General features: G+C 43.8%; 1 protein-coding gene across 5 annotated transcripts in view; it reads left to right on the forward strand.

Annotated features, from left to right (window-relative positions):
- Positions 1–18070, forward strand: part of LOC137352125 (pleckstrin homology domain-containing family G member 5-like) — a 141825-nt gene that overhangs the window by 63347 nt on the left and 60408 nt on the right. For all 5 annotated transcript variants that reach the window (XM_068017254.1, XM_068017253.1, XM_068017256.1 and 2 more), the window contains 5 exons: positions 11473–11602; positions 12901–13003; positions 13588–13648; positions 14318–14409; positions 15067–15203. In XM_068017254.1, coding sequence (XP_067873355.1) covers positions 11473–11602; positions 12901–13003; positions 13588–13648; positions 14318–14409; positions 15067–15203 — 523 coding nt within the window. The remainder of the gene's footprint in view (positions 1–11472; positions 11603–12900; positions 13004–13587; positions 13649–14317; positions 14410–15066; positions 15204–18070) is intronic.

An 18070-nucleotide genomic window follows, 5' to 3' on the forward strand; every position in this document is an offset into this window, starting at 1 on the left:
AGATCATGCTGATCTGAGACCTTACTCCAAAAATCCTCCTTTGCCCCATATCCCTTAATATCTTTGCTAAAAAAAATCTGTCAATCTCAGTTTTCTAACTAACAATTGATCTGGGATCAATTGCCATTTGTGGAAGAAAGTTCCATGCATGTAGAATAGGAACATAGGAACAGGTCATTCAGCCCATCGAGCCTGCTCCGCCATTCAATACGATTATGGCTGATCGTCCATTTCAATGCCTTTTTCCCTCACTATCCTATGTCATTGGTATTTAGAAATCTATCAATCTCTGCTTTAAACATACTCAATGACTGAGCTTCCACAGCCCTCTGGGGTAGAGAATTCCAAAGATTCACAACCCTCTGAATAAAGAAATTTCTCTTCATCTTGGTCTTAAGTGGCTTTCCCCTCATTTTGACATTGTGTCCCCTGGTTCTAGACTCCCCAACCACGGGAAATATCTTAGCTGCATCTACCCTGTCTATCCCTTTAAGTATCTTGTAGGTTTCAATGAGATCACCTCTCATTCTTTGAAACTCTAGAAAATACAGGCCCAGTTTCCCCAATCTCTCATTAAAGGACAGTCCCGCCATCCTGAGAATAAGTCTGGTGAATCTTCGTTGCACTCCCTCTACGGCAATAATATCCTTCCAAAGGGGACCAAAACTGCACACAGTACTCCAGGTGCGCTCTAACCAAGGTTCTGTACAATTGAAGCAAGACTTCGCTGCTTCTGTACTCAAATCGTCTTGCGATAAAGGCCAGCATACCATTAACCTTCCTAATTGCTTGCTGCACCTGCACGTTAGCTTTCAGTGACTTATTGACGAGGACACCCAGGACCCTTTCTACATCTACACTTTCTAATCTCCTCCCATTTTAGAAATACTCTGCACATCTATTCCTCCTACCAAAGTGGATAACCTCACATTTTCCACATTATAGTCCATCTGCATTGTTCTTGCCCACTCACTAAGTCTGACCAATTCCCCTTGAAGCTGCTTTGCAACTTCCTCACAACACACATTCCCACCTAGTTTTGTGTCATCTGTGAACTTGGAAATATTACATTTGGTCCCCACATCCAAATCATTGATATATATTGTGAACAACTGGGGCCCAAGTACTGACCTTTGCGGTGCCCCACTAGTCACACAGCCTGCCAAGGTGAGAATGACCCGTTTATTCCTACTCTCTGTTTTCTGCCTGTTGACCAATCCTTAATCCTTGCCAGTCTATTACCTCCTGTCCCATGTGCTTTAATTTTGCTAACCAACCTCCTGTGGGGGACTTTATCAAAAACCTTCTGAAAATCCAAGTATACTATGCCCACCGACCCCCCTTTATCAATTCTGTTGGTAACATCCCATTCATAAATCCATGTTGACTATGCCGAAGCAGATTATTATTAACCAAGTGTCCATTTATCACATCCTTTAGAATAGAATGTAACATTTTCTCTACTACTTATGTAAGGCTAACAGGTCTATAGTACCCTGTTTTCTCGCTCGCTCCCTTCTTAAATAATGGGGTGACTTTTGCTACTTTCCAATCTGCAGGAACCATTCCAGAATCTATAGAATTTTGGAAGATGATCACCAATGCATCCACTATCTCCATAGCTACCTTTCAACACTCTGGGATGTAGAATATCAGGTCCCGAGGACTTATCAGCCTTCAGCCCCCATTAATTTCTCCAATACAACTTTCCTACTAATCCTCATTTCCTTCAATTCCTCATTCTCCCTAGTCCTTCGAATCTCTAATTTTAAGAGATTTCTTGTATCTTCCTTAGTGAAGACGAATACAAAGTAATCATTTAGCTTCTCTGCCCTTTCTCTATTCCCCACTATAAATTCTCCTGACTCTGCCTGTAATGGACCACTATTTGTCTTAACCAAACATTTCCTGTTTACGTACCGATAGAAGCTTTTACAGTCCATTTTTGTTTTTTGCTAGTTTACATTCATCTTCGATTCTCCCTTTATCAGTTTCTTGGTTCTCCTTTGCTGTATTCTAAAATCCTCTCAATCCTCAGGTTTACTACTATTTCTTTTAATCTTATACAATTGTTAACTTCCTTTGTTAGCCACGGTTGACTGCCTTTTCCTTTGGGGTTTTTGTGCCTTAAAGGAATGTATAGTTGCTGTAAACTATGTAATAATTCTTTAAAGACTATCCATTGCCTATGTACTGTCATACCTTTTAATGTATTTTCCCAATCCACCTCAGTCAATTTGCTCCTCATACTTTTATATTTCCTTTGTTCAAATTTAATACCCTGGCTTCCGATTGAACTACCTCACTTTCAAACATAATGTAAAATTCTATCATATTATGGTCACTCATCCTTAAAGGTTCTTTTACAACAAAATTATTAATTAACCCTTTCTCATTACTTAATACTAGATCTAAAATAGCCTGTTCTCTAGTCAGTTCCTCAACATACTGCTCTAGAAAACCATCCCTAACACACTCCAGAAACTCGACTCCACAGCATTAGTGCTCATTAGGTTTCCCCAGTCTATATGCAGATTGAATTCACCCATGATTACTGTATTAGCCACGCTACATGCTTTTCTAATCTGGTTAGTACCATGCCCCAGACTACCACTACTGTTTGATGGCCTATAAACAACTCCTACCAATGTTTGCTGCCCCTTGCTGTTTCTTAGCTCCACCAAACAGATTTCACATTTTGTTCTTCCGATCTGAGATCCTCCCTTATTATCAGTGCAAAACCTCCTCCTTTTCCTTTTGCCTGTCCTTCCTAAATGTTGAATATCCTTGAATATTCAGTTCCCAGTCTTGGTCACCCTGCAGCCACGTCTCTGTAATGGCAATTAGATCATACCCATTTACCTCTATTTGTGCCTTTAAATCATCTACCTTGTTGCGAATGCTGCGTGCATTCAGGTAGAGTGCCCATAACCTTGTCTTCTTGACATTATTTTGCATTCTAAGCCTAGTTGCTGACCTTTGTTTCACTTGCCTTCTAATGTCACTTGGTAGTTTTCTACTTCCTGTTACCAGCTTTACTTCCTTCCAATTTGAGCTACCCCTCAGGTTCTCATCCTCTTGACAAGCTAGTTTAAACCCTCCCCAACAGCACTAGCAAATCTCCCTGCGAGGATATTAGTTCCGTTCCTGTTAAGGTGTAGCCCGTCCAACTTATACAAATCCCACCTGCCCCAGAACCGGTCCCAATGCCTCAGAAATCTGATGCCCTCCCTCCTATACCAATTCTCCAGCCATGTGTTCAATTGATCAATCCTCCTATTCTTATGTTCACTAGCATGTGGCACTGGGAGTAATCCTGAGATTACTGCTCTTGAGATTCTGCTTTGTAATTTCCTTCCTAACTCCCTAAAATCTGCTTTCAGTACCTCATCCCTCTTTTCCTACCTATGTCATTGGTACCAATGCGGACCACAACCTTTGGCTGTTCACCCTCCCCCATAAGGATGTCCTGCTGCTGCTCCATGACATCCTTGACCCTGGCACCAGGGAGGCAACACACCATCCTGGAGTCACGTTCACTGCCACAGAAATGCCTGTCTGATCCCCTGACTATTGAATCCCCCATCACTATTGCTCTTACACACTTCTTCCTCCCGTCCTGTGCAGTTGAGCCACCCATGGTGCCATGGATATTTCTCTGGCTGTACTCCCCTGAGGAACCATTGCCTTCACCAGTATCCAAAATGGAAAACCGATTAGCAAGCAACATAGACTTAGGGGGCTCCTGCACTGCCTGCTTGGTTCTCTTAGACTGCCTGACGGTCACCCATTCCTTCTCTGCCTGCATGCTCCTAATCTGTGGTGTGACCACCTCCCAAAACATGCTACCCACATAGTCCTCTGCCTTACAGTTGCACAACAGTGACTACAACCGCTGCTCGAGTTTCGAAACCCAGAGCTCAAGCTTCTGCAGCCGGTGACACTTCCTGCAGATGGGTTCATCTAGGACATGTGAAACATCCGTGACTTCCCACATACCGCAGGATGTACATTCCACTTGGCCAAGCTGACCTGCCATACCGTAACTTTAAAAACGATTTATTATAATTAGTATAAGTAGAATAACTTAACGGTTACTCAACAATCAGCTTCTTACCCTGTACCAAATAAAGGGCCAGCTACTGGAGGCTGAAAAAAGGTAGAAAAAGAAAGGAGTCCCTCCCTCAGTGAACTCCCTCACTCACCAAACTCCCACTTTACACTCTGTGCAGACAAAGCAGCACTGAGGAAGCCCTGCTTTTATACTTTCTGAAAAACAACTGATACAAGCTTCTGAGGGCGTTTGATAAGGTTCCCCACGGTAGGCTATTGCAGAAAATACAGAAGTATGGGATTGAAGGTGATTTAGTGCTTTGGATCAGAAATTGGCTAGCTGAAAGAAGACAGAGGGTGGTGGTTGATGGCAAATGTTCATCCTGGAGTTTAGTTACTAGTGGTGTACCGCAAGGATCTGTTTTGGGGCCACTGCTGTTTGTCATTTTTATAAATGACCTGGATGAGGGTGTAGAAGGGTGGGTTAGTAAATTTGCGGATGACACGAAGGTCGGTGGAGTTGTGGATAGTGCCGAAGGATGTTGTAGCTTACAGAGGGACATAGATAGGCTGCAGAGCTGGGCTGAGAGATGGCAAATGGAGTTTAATGCGGAAAAGTGTGAGGTGATTCACTTTGGAAGGAGTAACAGGAATGCAGAGTACTGGGCTAATGGGAAGATTCTTGGTAGTGTAGATGAGCAGAGAGATCTTGGTGTCCAGGTACATAAATCCCTGAAAGTTGCCACCCAGGTTAATAGGGCTGTTAAGAAGGCATATGGTGTGTTAGCTTTTATTAGTAGGGGGATCGAGTTTCGGAGCCACGAGGTCATGCTGCAGCTGTACAAAACTCTGGTGCGGCCGCACCTGGAGTATTGCATGCAGTTCTGGTCACCGCATTATAGGAAGGATGTGGAAGCTTTGGAAAGGGTGCAGAGGAGATTTACTCGGATGTTGCCTGGTATGGAGGGAAGGTCTTACGAGGAAAGGCTGAGGGACTTGAGGTTGTTTTCGTTAGAGAGAAGGAGGAGGAGAGGTGACTTAATAGAGACATATAAGATAATCAGAGGGTTAGATAGGGTGGATAGTGAGAGTCTTTTCCTCGGATGGTGATGGCAAACACGAGGGGACATAGCTTTAAGTTGAGGGGTGATAGGTATAGGACAGATGCCAGAGGTAGTTTCTTTACTCAGAGAGTAGTAGGGGCGTGGAACGCCCTGCCTGCAACAGTAGTAGACTCGCCAACTTTAAGGGCATTTAAGTGGTCATTGGATAGACATATGGATGAAAATGGAATAGTTTAGGTCAGATGGTTTCACAGGTCAGCGCAACATCGAGGGCCGAAGGGCCTGTACTGCGCTGTAATGTTCTATGTTCTATGAAAAGCAGTTTAAGCCAGCTCCTAAGTAACTAGGAGCCAGCAGCTCCCAGAGTGCTTGTATACCCCTGTTTTAAGGCTGGAATAAAACTTAACTTCTCTTAACTTAAGGAGTAATTTTTAGTTAACTGCTAAATTGAAAAAAGAACTTGACTTTAGATAGAAATTAACCCTTAAAACTGCTTCTCACCAGACTTATCAGACTCAGCAGCACTCAGTGCAGAATGTTTCCTAATTTCACTCCTGAACGATCTGGCTCTAATTTTTAGACTATGCCCCCTGGTCCTGGACTCCCCAACCAGTGGAAATAGTTTCTCTCTATCTGCCCTATCTGTTCCCCTTAACATTTTGAGAGCTTCAATCAAATCACCCCTTAACCTTCTAAATTCCGGGGAATACAACCCTAGTTTGTGTAATCTTTCCTCATAATTTAACCCTTGGAGTCCAAGTATCATTTTAATAAATCTACACTGCACTCCCTCCAAGGCCAATATATATTTTGTTATGATCCCTGTGGAGACTACCAACAAACCAAAAGAATCAAATCCACCAACTGACCTTAATTTAGGAAACAAAAAAAAAATGGACAAGATTTCACTTTTATAAATTTTATGTTAACACTCAAACCAAAACCAACATAATTTAAACATGAACTAACAGTTAATTCAGGGTCGATATATATATCTATATATATATATATATATCTTAAATGTTGCACAAATGCAACAAAGATAGTCATTATGAATCCCCTGAGCAGACCTATCAGCAAGCGGGCACCAAATATTCCCAAAGTACATCAAAATCAGGAACTTCCTCAGGTAGTTTTCCAAGTCCTGTCCTCCAGGCTGCAGATATGAAAGGAATGATATCCTATCGATAGCGAGCGATACCTCTTCCCTTTAACAGTTTGGTCTTGTCGCATCTCAAACAACCTCAACCTCGCCCACAACTGTCCTGATGGCATGGTCCCACTGATTAGTTTTTAAGTCACCAAAGACAGCTGCCATAAGTTGTATTTGCCAATGGTCAGCTCTCAGTCCGGACTCCTCTACCTGCAGCCAAAACAATTGCTCCAACCTGCTGCTTTGCAGTCTGTCCTCATAGCTGGCAGCCTGTTTCAAATCCAAGCAGCTTCTCTGGAAGTACAACAACCTGCAGCTCCCAGTTTGTCTCTTTAAAACAACAGCTGACTGTTTTTGCTTCCACCCATGGTAGAATATTCTTCTAAACTGAAACCTGAGCTCCAGTCACATGTCTCTGGTCACACCTCTGATCATAAGACTGAGTGTTTCAAACTGGTTAGGACCAGATTGTCTTTTCCAGAACCCTCTGGAGATTTCAGTTTCATTTCCAGTAAATGACTGTCTCAGAAAAAAACACTAGCTTTGAATCTAAAGTCATGACATCTAATAGTCCATTCAACGGGTCAGCTGTATAGAATGCTGTCTGCACATGAAGACTCCATCACACCTTCCTAAGGTGCCCAGAACTGCTCACAGTATTCCAGGTGTGGTCTAACCAGGGCTTTGTATTGCTGAAGCATAACTTCTACCCCTTTATAGTCTAGTCCTCTATAGAGGCCAGCATTCCATTAGCCTTTTTAACTATTTTCTTTACCTGCTCATGACACTTTAATGATCTGTGTACCTGGACCTCCTAGTCTTTTTACGCCTCCATTGCTTGTAGCTTTTCACCATTTAGGAAGTATCCTGTTCTATCCTTTTTAGGTTCAAAGTGGATGATCTCACATTTGCCTACATTGAAATCCATTTGCCACAGTTATGTCCATTCACTTAATCTTTCAATATTTATTTGTAATTTTATGCTTCCATTACAGTGCTTATAATGCTGCCTATCTTTGTGCCATCAGCAAATTTGGATATGTGGCTTTCTATCCCATGATCTAAGCCATTAATGAATACAGTGAATATTTGAGGCCCCAACACAAATCCTTGTGGAACACCACTAGTCACATCCAGCCAATTAGAGGACCTGTCCTCATCCCTACTCTCTGTCACCTTCCACTCAGCCAATTCCCTAACTAGGTCAATAATCTGCCAATAATCAATTTCATGAACTTCACCTTTAGCTAACAGTATCTTATAAGGGACTTTATCAAATGTCATCTGGAAGTACATATAAATATCATTCATAGGCATTCCCCTGTCCACTACTTTAGTCATGTCTTCAAAGATTTAATCAGATTCGTCTGGCATGACCTACCTTTTGCAACTCCTGGCCAGCTCTCTGATCAGCTGAAAACTTTCAAGGTGTTCAGTCACCCTGTCCTTAAATACAGACTCTAGCAATTTCCTGACAACAGATGTTAGGCTAATTGGTCTATAATTCCATGGTTTCCCTTTGTCACCTTTCTTTAATAGCAGAATGATCTGCAATTTTCCAATCTAAAGGAATGTTCCCAAATCTTTGGAATTTTGGAAGATTATAGTTAGGGCATCTGCAATGTTCCCACCTACTTCTTTTAAAAACCTGAACAAAGAACAAAGAACAAAGAACAAAGAAAAGTACAGCACAGGAACAGGCCCTTCGGCCCTCCAAGCCTGCGCCGATCCAGATCCTCTACCTAAACATGTCGCCTATTTTCTAAGGGTCTGTATCTCTTTACTTCCTGCCCATTCATGTATCTGTCTAGATACATCTTAAAAGACGCTATCGTGTTCGTGTCTACCACCTCCGCTGACAACGCGTTCCAGGCACCCACCACCCTCTGCGTAAAGAACTTTCCACGCATGTCCCCCCTAAACTTTTCCCCTCTCACTTTGAACTTGTGACCCCTAGTATTTGAATCCCCCACTCTGGGAAAAAGCTTCTTGCTATCCACCCTGTCTATACCTCTCATGATTTTGTACACCTCAATCAGGTCCCCCCTCAACCTCCGCCTTTCTAATGAAAATAATCCTAATCTACTCAACCTCTCTTCATAGCTAGCGCCCTCCATACCAGGCAACATCCTGGTGAACCTCCTCTGCACCCTTTCCAAAGCATCTACATCCTTTTGGTAATGTGGCGACCAGAACTGCACGCAGTATTCCAAATGTGGCCGAACCAAAGTCCTATACAACTGTAACATGACCTGCCAACTCTTGTACTCAATACCCCGTCCGATGAAGGAAAGCATGCCGTATGCCTTCTTGACCACTCTATTTACCTGCGTTGCCACCTTCAGGGAACAATGGACCTGAACACCCAAATCTCTCTGTACATCAATTTTCCCCAGGACTTTTCCATTTACTGTATAGTTCACTCTTGAATTGGATCTTCCAAAATGCATCACCTCGCATTTACCCTGATTGAACTCCAACTGACATTTCTCTGCCCAACTCTCCAATCTATCTATATTCTGCTGTATTCTCTGACAGTCCCCTTCACTATCTGCTACTCCACCAATCTTAGTGTCGTCTGCAAACTTGCTAATCAGACCACCTATACTTTCCTCCAAATCATTTATGTATATCACAAACAACAGTGGTCCCAGCACGGATCCCTGTGGAACACCACTGGTCACACGTCTCCATTTTGAGAAACTCCCTTCCACTGCTACTCTCTGTCTCCTGTTGCCCAGCCAGTTCTTTATCCATCTAGCTAGTACACCCTGGATTCCATGCGACTTCACTTTCTCCATCAGCCTACCATGGGGAACCTTATCAAACGCCTTACTGAAGTCCATGTATATGACATCTACAGCCCTTCCCTCATCAATCAACTTTGTCACTTCCTCAAAGAATTCTATTAAGTTGGTAAGACATGACCTTCCCTGCACAAAACCATGTTGCCTATCACTGATAAGCCCATTTTCTTCCAAATGGGAATAGATCCTATCCCTCAGTATCTTCTCCAGCAGCTTCCCTACCACTGACGTCAGGCTCACCGGTCTATAATTACCTGGATTATCCCTGCTACCCTTCTTAAACAAGGGGACAACATTAGCAATTCTCCAGTCCTCCGGGACCTCACCCGTGTTTAAGGATGCTGCAAAGATATCTGTTAAGGCCCCAGCTATTTCCTCTCTCGCTTCCCACAGTAACCTGGGATAGATCCCATCCGGACCTGGGGACTTGTCCACCTGGATGGAAACTATCTGGTCCTGGAGATTTGTCTCTCTTCAGTGCCATTCATTTCTCCATTACTATGATCTTGCTTACATTAATTTTGTTGCGTCCTTGTCCCTGATTCAATATTAGTTTCCTTGGGACATCTGACATGTTGACCTCTTCCTCTACTGTAAATACTGACACAAGTAATTATTCTGCATCTCCACTGTTTTCTCATTTTCATTGACAAACATCACTGTTACCAGTTTTCAAGGGCCCAACCTCTTTTTCCTAATGTAATTGTAAAAGTTTTTTGTGTTGATTTTGATATCCTCGCAAGTTTCTTTTCATACTTTTGGAGCTCTTACTCTCTGCTTTGTCACCCAAATCTCTTCTTTGTATCTTTCCCACTTATCAGGATCTGTGCATTTTCTTGCATTTTTGTTTGCCTTTTCTTTTGGGTTTGCGTTGTTTCTTACCTCTTTAGTTATCCATGGATGCCTTTTTGGAAAGTAGAACTCTTGCCCTTTAGGGGTATAAACTGGTTCTGTATCAAATTAAGTTCTTTTTTTTTAACACTGCCCACTGATCATTAACAGAATTGCCCCGTTTACTATGGACAGTCCCTGTCTCATCCCATTGACGTCAGCCTTTCATAAATGTAGAATTTTAGTAGCTGTTTCATGTTTCTCCCTTTCAGTTACTATGTTGAACTCGTTCATATTATAATCACTATTAGATAAATGTTCACACACCATTAGGTTTTTTACTAAATCTGGCTAATTACTCAACACTAAATCAAATATGGCAGGACTCCTTGTTGGTTCTAGGACATATTGTTGCAGAAAACGATTGTGAAAACACTGAGCCTGTGTAGAAGGAGGAGCTTTACTTATCAGTTACAAAACAGAATGACAGATTTAACACAAAAGAGAAAAGCTTTAAATGGGTTATTAATTGGGACAGGAAATGGTGTGTTAGTGTGAAGTGCATGGACTGGTCCAAAGGTACTCAATTCAGAACCAGTCACAACAAATGGAAACCAACAGCAGGATTTAAAGGACATTCCCAGTTGCTGTATTTTAACATTAAATTTATCTCCAGTCCTATCTCTCACTCCTTCTTTGGCCCTGACACCAATTGCCCCTACCATCCGACCCTCCAGTGTAAGTTTATGGCTGTGTTCTGCTGCATTGCTCTGATTGCACACCTTGTCATGGGAACTAAAATAAGGGAAGATTTTGAAGGAGGAATCCATCCTAATTTTCACAGCATCTTGGAAGCGAGACAGACTGGGGTGAGGGTGGGGAGAGGTCTGGTATCCAGCAGTCCACGAGCTGCACTCCCTATGTCTGAGAAAAGTGCTCTCAGCAAAACATCTCGTCAGGAAGGAGCAATGGATTAAACACTAAGTGATCGGCTGTTTTATTTGAGGTTTTTTACAGTGGCAAAATGCCTCATTTGTTTGCAAAGGCACTTCCTGTTTCCTTGAGGTAGGTCAAGGACCTTACTAAATATTAGTTATCACATATCTGCCTGTAACAGATGGGGTATGTAACCAGTAATTAATGTGAGTGTGTGTTTAAGCTGGCAGGGAAGCAACATGACAGCTGGAACTGGGATACCTTGGCTGTGTCCATTCTGATAAAGCTCTCTGGGGTACAGGTGAGGACAGTGATGAACTGCATCACTTTTGTCAACTGGGAGGGGACAGGCAGGATGCCCCAAGTTTAATCTCCATTTTCAGCAAAATTGCAGATGTAATCCTCAGCTCACCTGGAAGGGGAGAGAACCTACACTTTTTGATACCTTTTCCTTTTCACACACACATACATATCCACAAATCTCGGAGAGGATATATTGGCCTTTGAGTGGTGTGGTGGCCTGTGCTTAATGTGCTGCTCTGTGTTTCGCGTGCTGCTCTATGTTTGACATGCTGCTTTGTATTTAGTGTGCTATTCTGTGTTTAGCGTTACTACCTCTTTCTTTCAGGTGTGTCACCATGGCGATTGTCAAGAAATTAACAACCAAACTCCATTGAATCTCTGTGCATCATGTGACAGCAAACTCCACGACACGATGCACTTTGACCGGCACATCCGCTTTGACCTCCCACCTCAAGGTCAGCCCCTTGTTCCCTTACCTCTTTCTTCCACCTTTTCACTTCTCACTTTGTTTGGTTTGCTGTGTTTCCCTGACTGTGCTGACAAGATGCCTAATGTCCGTCTCAGTGTCATCAATATCAGAGGATTGGGATCATGGTGGGTGAGGAGCCAGGATCAACCAGGAGGAAGTGATCAGTCCCTATGGGTTTCCTGCAGGCATTGTCCCCTCGACTGTGATCCAATCACGTAGTGATCCTGTCATCCAGTCACTCAGAGACACTGTCACCTAGATGTCACAGTAACCCACTCCTAGGCTAGCTCCTGTCTGTTTCCACAGTGAGTTCAAGGTGTCTGTTAGACATTAACAAGGCCCTGCTCCTCTCTCTCACTTTGTTAACATTTCTCATCCTCTCCTCTTTCTGAATCTCTTTCTGTTTATTGCTTCTCCCTAATTCCATATTAGCTGGTGATTGTCCCACCCTCAGCGCTGGCTTTATGATTGGTGGGCCAGTGGATGTACTGGGGGGTCCAGATTTAACCTCAGTTAATAGAACCCTGGAGTCTGAGCACAGTCCACAGTCACTCTCACCACAGAGCATTCTTATCTCAGAGACCCTGAGTTCAATCCTTTAAACAGAGGCTACAGTTAGCCTCAGTGCCCCTGGGATAGAGAAAGAGGAAAATAAGCCAGAGCACCCAGTCTCAATCCTGTAATCCCAACTGGAAAGCAGGTGTGTCTTGATGTCGGGTGAGAACAGGACCAGGATCAGTTGTGATGGCCCTCACGGTGGTCTAGCCTGTGAATACTCAAACGTCAAGTTTACCTTTTACAAGAGGGAACAGAATACTATATAATTTTTTAATTTTTTCGCTCTCCTGTAATTCAAACATGAAATGCCTCACTTCTATTACACAATAACAATAACAACTTGCTTTTATATAGCATCTATAACATAGAAAAATGTTTCAAGGCATTTCACTGGAGTGTAATCAAACTAAATTTGACACTGAGCCACTTAAGGAAATATTAGGACAGGTGGCCAAAATCTTGGTCAAAGAGGTAGGTTTTACGGAACAACTTAAACAGGAGAGAGGGATGGAGAGGTTTGGAGAGGAGGTTCCTGAGCTCTGGGTTCAGGCAGCTGAAGGCATGGCCGCCAATGGTGGAACAATGGAAATCGGGGATGCGCAAGAGGCCGGAATTGGAGGAATGCAGAGATCTCGGACGGTTGTAGGCTGGAGGAGCATACAGAACTAGGGAGGGGCCAGGCCATTGAGGGAGTTAACAACATCTAACCTCCTGTTGTTGCCACAGGATCTGTTTTGGCCAGGAATGTCTCGACCCGATCATGCCCACCACAGACCAGGCATTCGTCCGACAGGGAGGAAGACGACGAAAGCGGGATTGATGGAAAAAGGTAAAAAGTGGTCAAGCATCTGTCCATGACCAAAAGGGAATCTGGTTCGTTTAACCTCAAGACCAGGGATTTAAACCTGTGGCTTTTCCGAATATTCCAGAAACAACTTGTTTTATTTTAAGCAGTGCATCTAGGTGTTGAGTGCAGACTGTGAGCGGTGGTGGTCAGCTTTTCAGAGTGAGTGCATCAATCAGGTTCCTGTAACAGGGTTGACCTTGTCCGTACTCCCAATGTTTCAGTCTGTTACAGTTCACATTGGCCCTAACCAGGACTGTGAGCTTTTAACCCACATCGGCCCCTGTCCATGACATCCAGTAACACCAACAGGTAGAGAAACAGACTCCTCTCCCTGCTGGTCCTGCGAGGCAGCAGTCATGGTCGCCAATAATGCACAGGAGGCCCCGCAGTGTGATGGGAAACTGGTCCCTGCCTGAGATTCCTCACACACAACATCCTAACATCAACCAGCTCACTTGGGACTGAGGGTGAAAGGAGAAAGAGGGTAGGTCTGTGTCAGTATGGGTAGGGCAATGTTCTGTATTTATGGTAAAACATGTTCTCATTGAATTTTCCTGATCCCACAGTGACAAGAAGAATCCTGCACTGAAACTGAGCAAGAAGAAAGCTCGCCGCCGACACACGGATGTGAGAATCACCTTCCAATCGTACTGTGTTCAGTATCATGGACGATCTTCTCTCCAGAACCCCCCAAAACCCCCAGACACACCCTGCTACCTCCACCTCAAATCTCCCACCGGATCACTCAATCATCCTCAGACCCACTTCAATTCATGTGTGGGGTAATCTGAGTGCAGAACTGTGTAAATCTCCCTGTACACTGTCCCATCAAACACTCCCAGAGCAGGTACAGTGTGGGTTGGATACAGAGTAAATCTCCCTCTACACTGTCCCATCAAACACTCCTAGGGCAAGTACAGCACTGGTTAGATATAGACTAATTCTCCCTCTATATTGAAAGGGACTGAGTGAGTTTCCCACATTGTGCTGTAGACTCACTCTCTCACAAGTGTTTAATTGAGGTTCCCATGCTGTGTTGATGTAGGCCGGTGAGAAGGGATGTTTTGCTGTCAGTCTGGACTGGCTCTAAAGCCTGTACCAGAGGTGATTTGTGAGTAACTTTCCAATACCTGACTCTAAAGATTATCTGTTGAGTTTGGGACTCAAAAGTGGTGGGATTATTGAGGGGAGTGAGTCTGTACTTAGGTCTAGTTGGTCTGTTTGCTGCTGGGGAGTCTCCCAGTTCCTTTTCTCCTGCCTTTTCCCAGGTGCTGACTCATTCTCCTCCTTCTGCAGGATCCCAGTAAGGACTGTTTCACTTTGAAGTTTGATTTGAATATCAACATCGAGACAGAGATCGTCCCTGCAATGAAAAAAAGGACTCTGGGGTAAGTCCAAGGGATTTTCATGCCTCCCTAATTTGCCATCCCCATGCCAGGCAACCTTGAGAGTGGTGACTCTTGCTGGGTTCCTCTGGTACAATAACACAGTGCAGACAACACTCTGGCTCTTCAACCACCAGGAACATCACACCATATGTCCACACCCTTTCCATAAACCAGACAACAGATTGAACCCAGGACCTTTCTGGCTGTGTCATTCAGCTGTTCTCTCTGAGAGGCAATAAACAGAAGTTTAATGGGCTCTTACACATGATGCTTTGTTCACAGCAAATAAATTCATATCAAATCTCCCTGTCACCTTCCTTCAGACTATGCTCAGCAGAGCCACTCGGCATTACTGAGGATGGCCAGCACTGGAGACAGCGAGGATGTTACAGATTACAGCTGAGTGTTATACCATATTGGGGGCCCTGCCCCAGCATTACCAGCGGCCTCCTCCTGCTGCTGCTAATATTTTGAGGTTTTCTGTATGTTGTTGATCTGATATCTTTGTAGGACACAACATGAAGTAAAATAGGCCATGCCAATCTGGGCAACAGTGACCGAGTGCGACACGCTCACAGACCCTGAGTTCCACCTGTAAATGAATCACCATTGTAGGATTTTCATTACATTCCTGAAATATGTGTTTTTCTTGTGCAGGGAGGCACTGCTGCCAGTGTTCGAGAGAAATGGCATTGAGTTGAACGAGGTGGAGGTTTTCTTGGACCATTCCTACACACCTCTGCCCCTGAACTTCGAGGCTTATCGGTTTGGGGGACACTACCTGAAAGTGAAAGGTGTGTGGTCAACTGGGGGCTACTGGTGATGTCTTAACATTGAGAGCTGCCCAGGGCTGATAGTCAGTGTCAGGTACTGCACTAGGGGCGGCTCTAGGTGGTGCTGCATTTGCCACACTGTCAGAGAGTGAGCATTCTCAACCCATCACCCTAGGCTAGCTTCAGAAGCAGGCCTCTGAGTTGGTAGGCAGAGTTGACACAGGTTATGACTGTTGAGGGTACTGGTCAAATCTGCACTGCTTGATGTAGCACTAAACCACCCCAAGCAAATGATCCCAGCCTCGAACCCTGGTTTGTGCTGAGTTAGCTTTTTTCCAGTCCTGAGGTTGGGGGAGAGGCCACATTTGGCCTTGGTACTCCTAGAATAGGAAAAAAAAGACATGCAATTAAATAATGCCTTTCCCAAAGTGTTTTACAGCCAATGAAGTACTTTTGAAGTGTAGCTACTGCTGTAATACAATAAACATGGCAGCCAATTTGCACACAGCAAGTTCCCACATAGGGCAATGAGATCATCTGGTTTTGTGATGTTGATTGGTGGACAAATATTGGCCAGGACACCAGTGAGAACTCCTCTGTTCTTCGCAATATTGCTGTGGGATCTTTTATGCCCACCTGAGAGGACAGGCAGGTCCTTGGTTTAACGTCTCATCCAAAAGACAGCACTCCTGACAGTGCAGCACTCTTCAGTACTGCACTGGAGTGTCAGCCTAAATTTTTGTGCTTAAATCTCTGGAGTGGGTCTTGAACCCAACAACTTTCTGCCTCAGAGCTGAGAGTGCTACCCACTGAACCACAGCTGACACAGTAGCTGAGGGAGGGGTGAGAATCAGCCAGATTTTGGCCTCCTTATCACTGTCCATAGCTCCAGCTGGAAAACAAACAAACTGGATTGAGAAGTGGTTTAGAAAGAAAAAAAAGTGAAGATGAAGAAAAACTAAAACTCTTTCTAGAGGAACTTGTGGACCTGTAAGGAACCTGTTCAAGCTTCCATCCCTTTCACACTGTCAGTCAGGACAGGGAGGAGCGAACTCAGAACACACTCAGATTTGCTGATGACACCAATCTTCAGGGCCATTACAGGCAAAGTAACAGTTCCATCAGTGAAATAGCAACACCTGGGCTGTAGTCTAGATAAACATAAGCAAAAGGTTAAAATAAAAGCAAAATACTGCAGATGTTGGAAATCTGAAATAAAAACAAGAAATGCTGGAAATTCAGCAGGTCAGACAGCATCTCTGGAGAGAGAAGCAAAAGTTAATGTTTCAGGTCAGCGACACTTCTTTACAACTGGCAGAGGCTAGAAATGTAATCGGTACATTTTACCTCTTACTAATAGGTACCTATTACATTTCTAGCCTCTGTCAGTTCTGATGAAGGGTCACTGACCTGAAACGTTAACTCTGCTTCTCTCTCCACAGATGCTGCCAGACCGGCTTAGTATTTCCAGAATTTCTTGTTTTTATTTTATAAACAAAAGGTTCATGTGCACAGAGTCAGGAGGATGGAATAAGGCTCAGGGTGGAGTGTGTGACTTTACACACTACTCCATGACAGGGAGTGAACCTAGAGTGGAAGTGGGCACAGTCAAATTCAGGCGCAGACTCTAAGGGCTTCTTTATGGATTGAGATCCTGGTTGAAGAGGCCTTGTAAAGGCTGGCTACCCACGGGCTCTCTGATCTGGGCTGTGTGTCTTATGTTTAGCAGGAGCTGTGTCCATTGAGAAAATTGCTGATCCTGAGGATTTCGGATGAGTTCAAACTCGCTCCTCATTCTTTCAATTTGGAAAAAAACATTTGGACTGGGAGGGGCCAATCCAAGCAGGTTAACCCGAGCCTAGACTTGTCCAAATCATATTTCCATATCTTTGTCATTCATTGTCAGCACAAAAATCCCCAGGTGAGGTACAGCATGGGTTAGATACAAAGTAAATCCCCCTCTACACTGTCCCATGAAACACTCCCAGGATGGGTACAGCATGGGTTGGATCCAGAGTGAAGCTCCCTCTACACTGTCCCCATCTAACACTCCCAGTGCCAGTAAGATGCTGAGTAAATGAGCGAAGATGTCAGGGTAGAAAGAGGGTTGGGTGAGATAATAGAGGGTTTTGCAAATGTGAAAGAATTTTGAAATTGATGTATTAGATGGTTTTTGCGGACAATGAATAGAGTTTCTACTAAAGGTGAAAGTACAGTTCTTAATAGGTTAATCCAAGGCTGAATAGAGTCAGAGTCATTGAGAAATTGCCCTGCACTGTCAGTCTCTGGCTGCACCCTGATCACACCTCCTATGCAGGGTACAGTACTACAGGCCTAGCTCATCACCAACTGGGAAATTCCACATGAAGAATCAACAATACAAGGATCCGCAGCCAGTGAAACAGAGGACAGATGGAAGGGAGAGAGAGAAAGAAAAAGAAAATAAGGCATTAAGGTATTGGGAAGAGAAAACAAGAAGACATACAGGCACAGACCCACTGGGCAACGATCGATTACTCTGCCATCTGTTGTGTCCCATTGGGAAAAAAGTGCGTTTTGCTCCACCATATAATCAACTAAACAAGCAGATTATCTGACAAACAGACTATCATTATCACATTACTGTTTGTGGGAGCTTGCTATGTGCAAATTTCCTACATTACAACCGTGACTACACTTCAAAAGTACTTAATTGGCTAGAAAACACTTTGAGGTATCCTGAGATGGTGAAGAGCAGTATATAAATGCATGTCTTTCTTTTACTTAATTAGAATTGGCAGACTCTTTCACACATTTCCTCTCAAATTTAGTTGACACTTTTAGCAACTGCTCCAAGGAGGCCCCTCCTATTATGGTGCAGGCAACAGGGCAGCAAATTTGCGCACAGC

This window comes from Heterodontus francisci, chromosome 37, assembly GCF_036365525.1.
Source record: "Heterodontus francisci isolate sHetFra1 chromosome 37, sHetFra1.hap1, whole genome shotgun sequence".
NCBI classification, from domain to species: Eukaryota; Metazoa; Chordata; class Chondrichthyes; order Heterodontiformes; family Heterodontidae; genus Heterodontus; species Heterodontus francisci.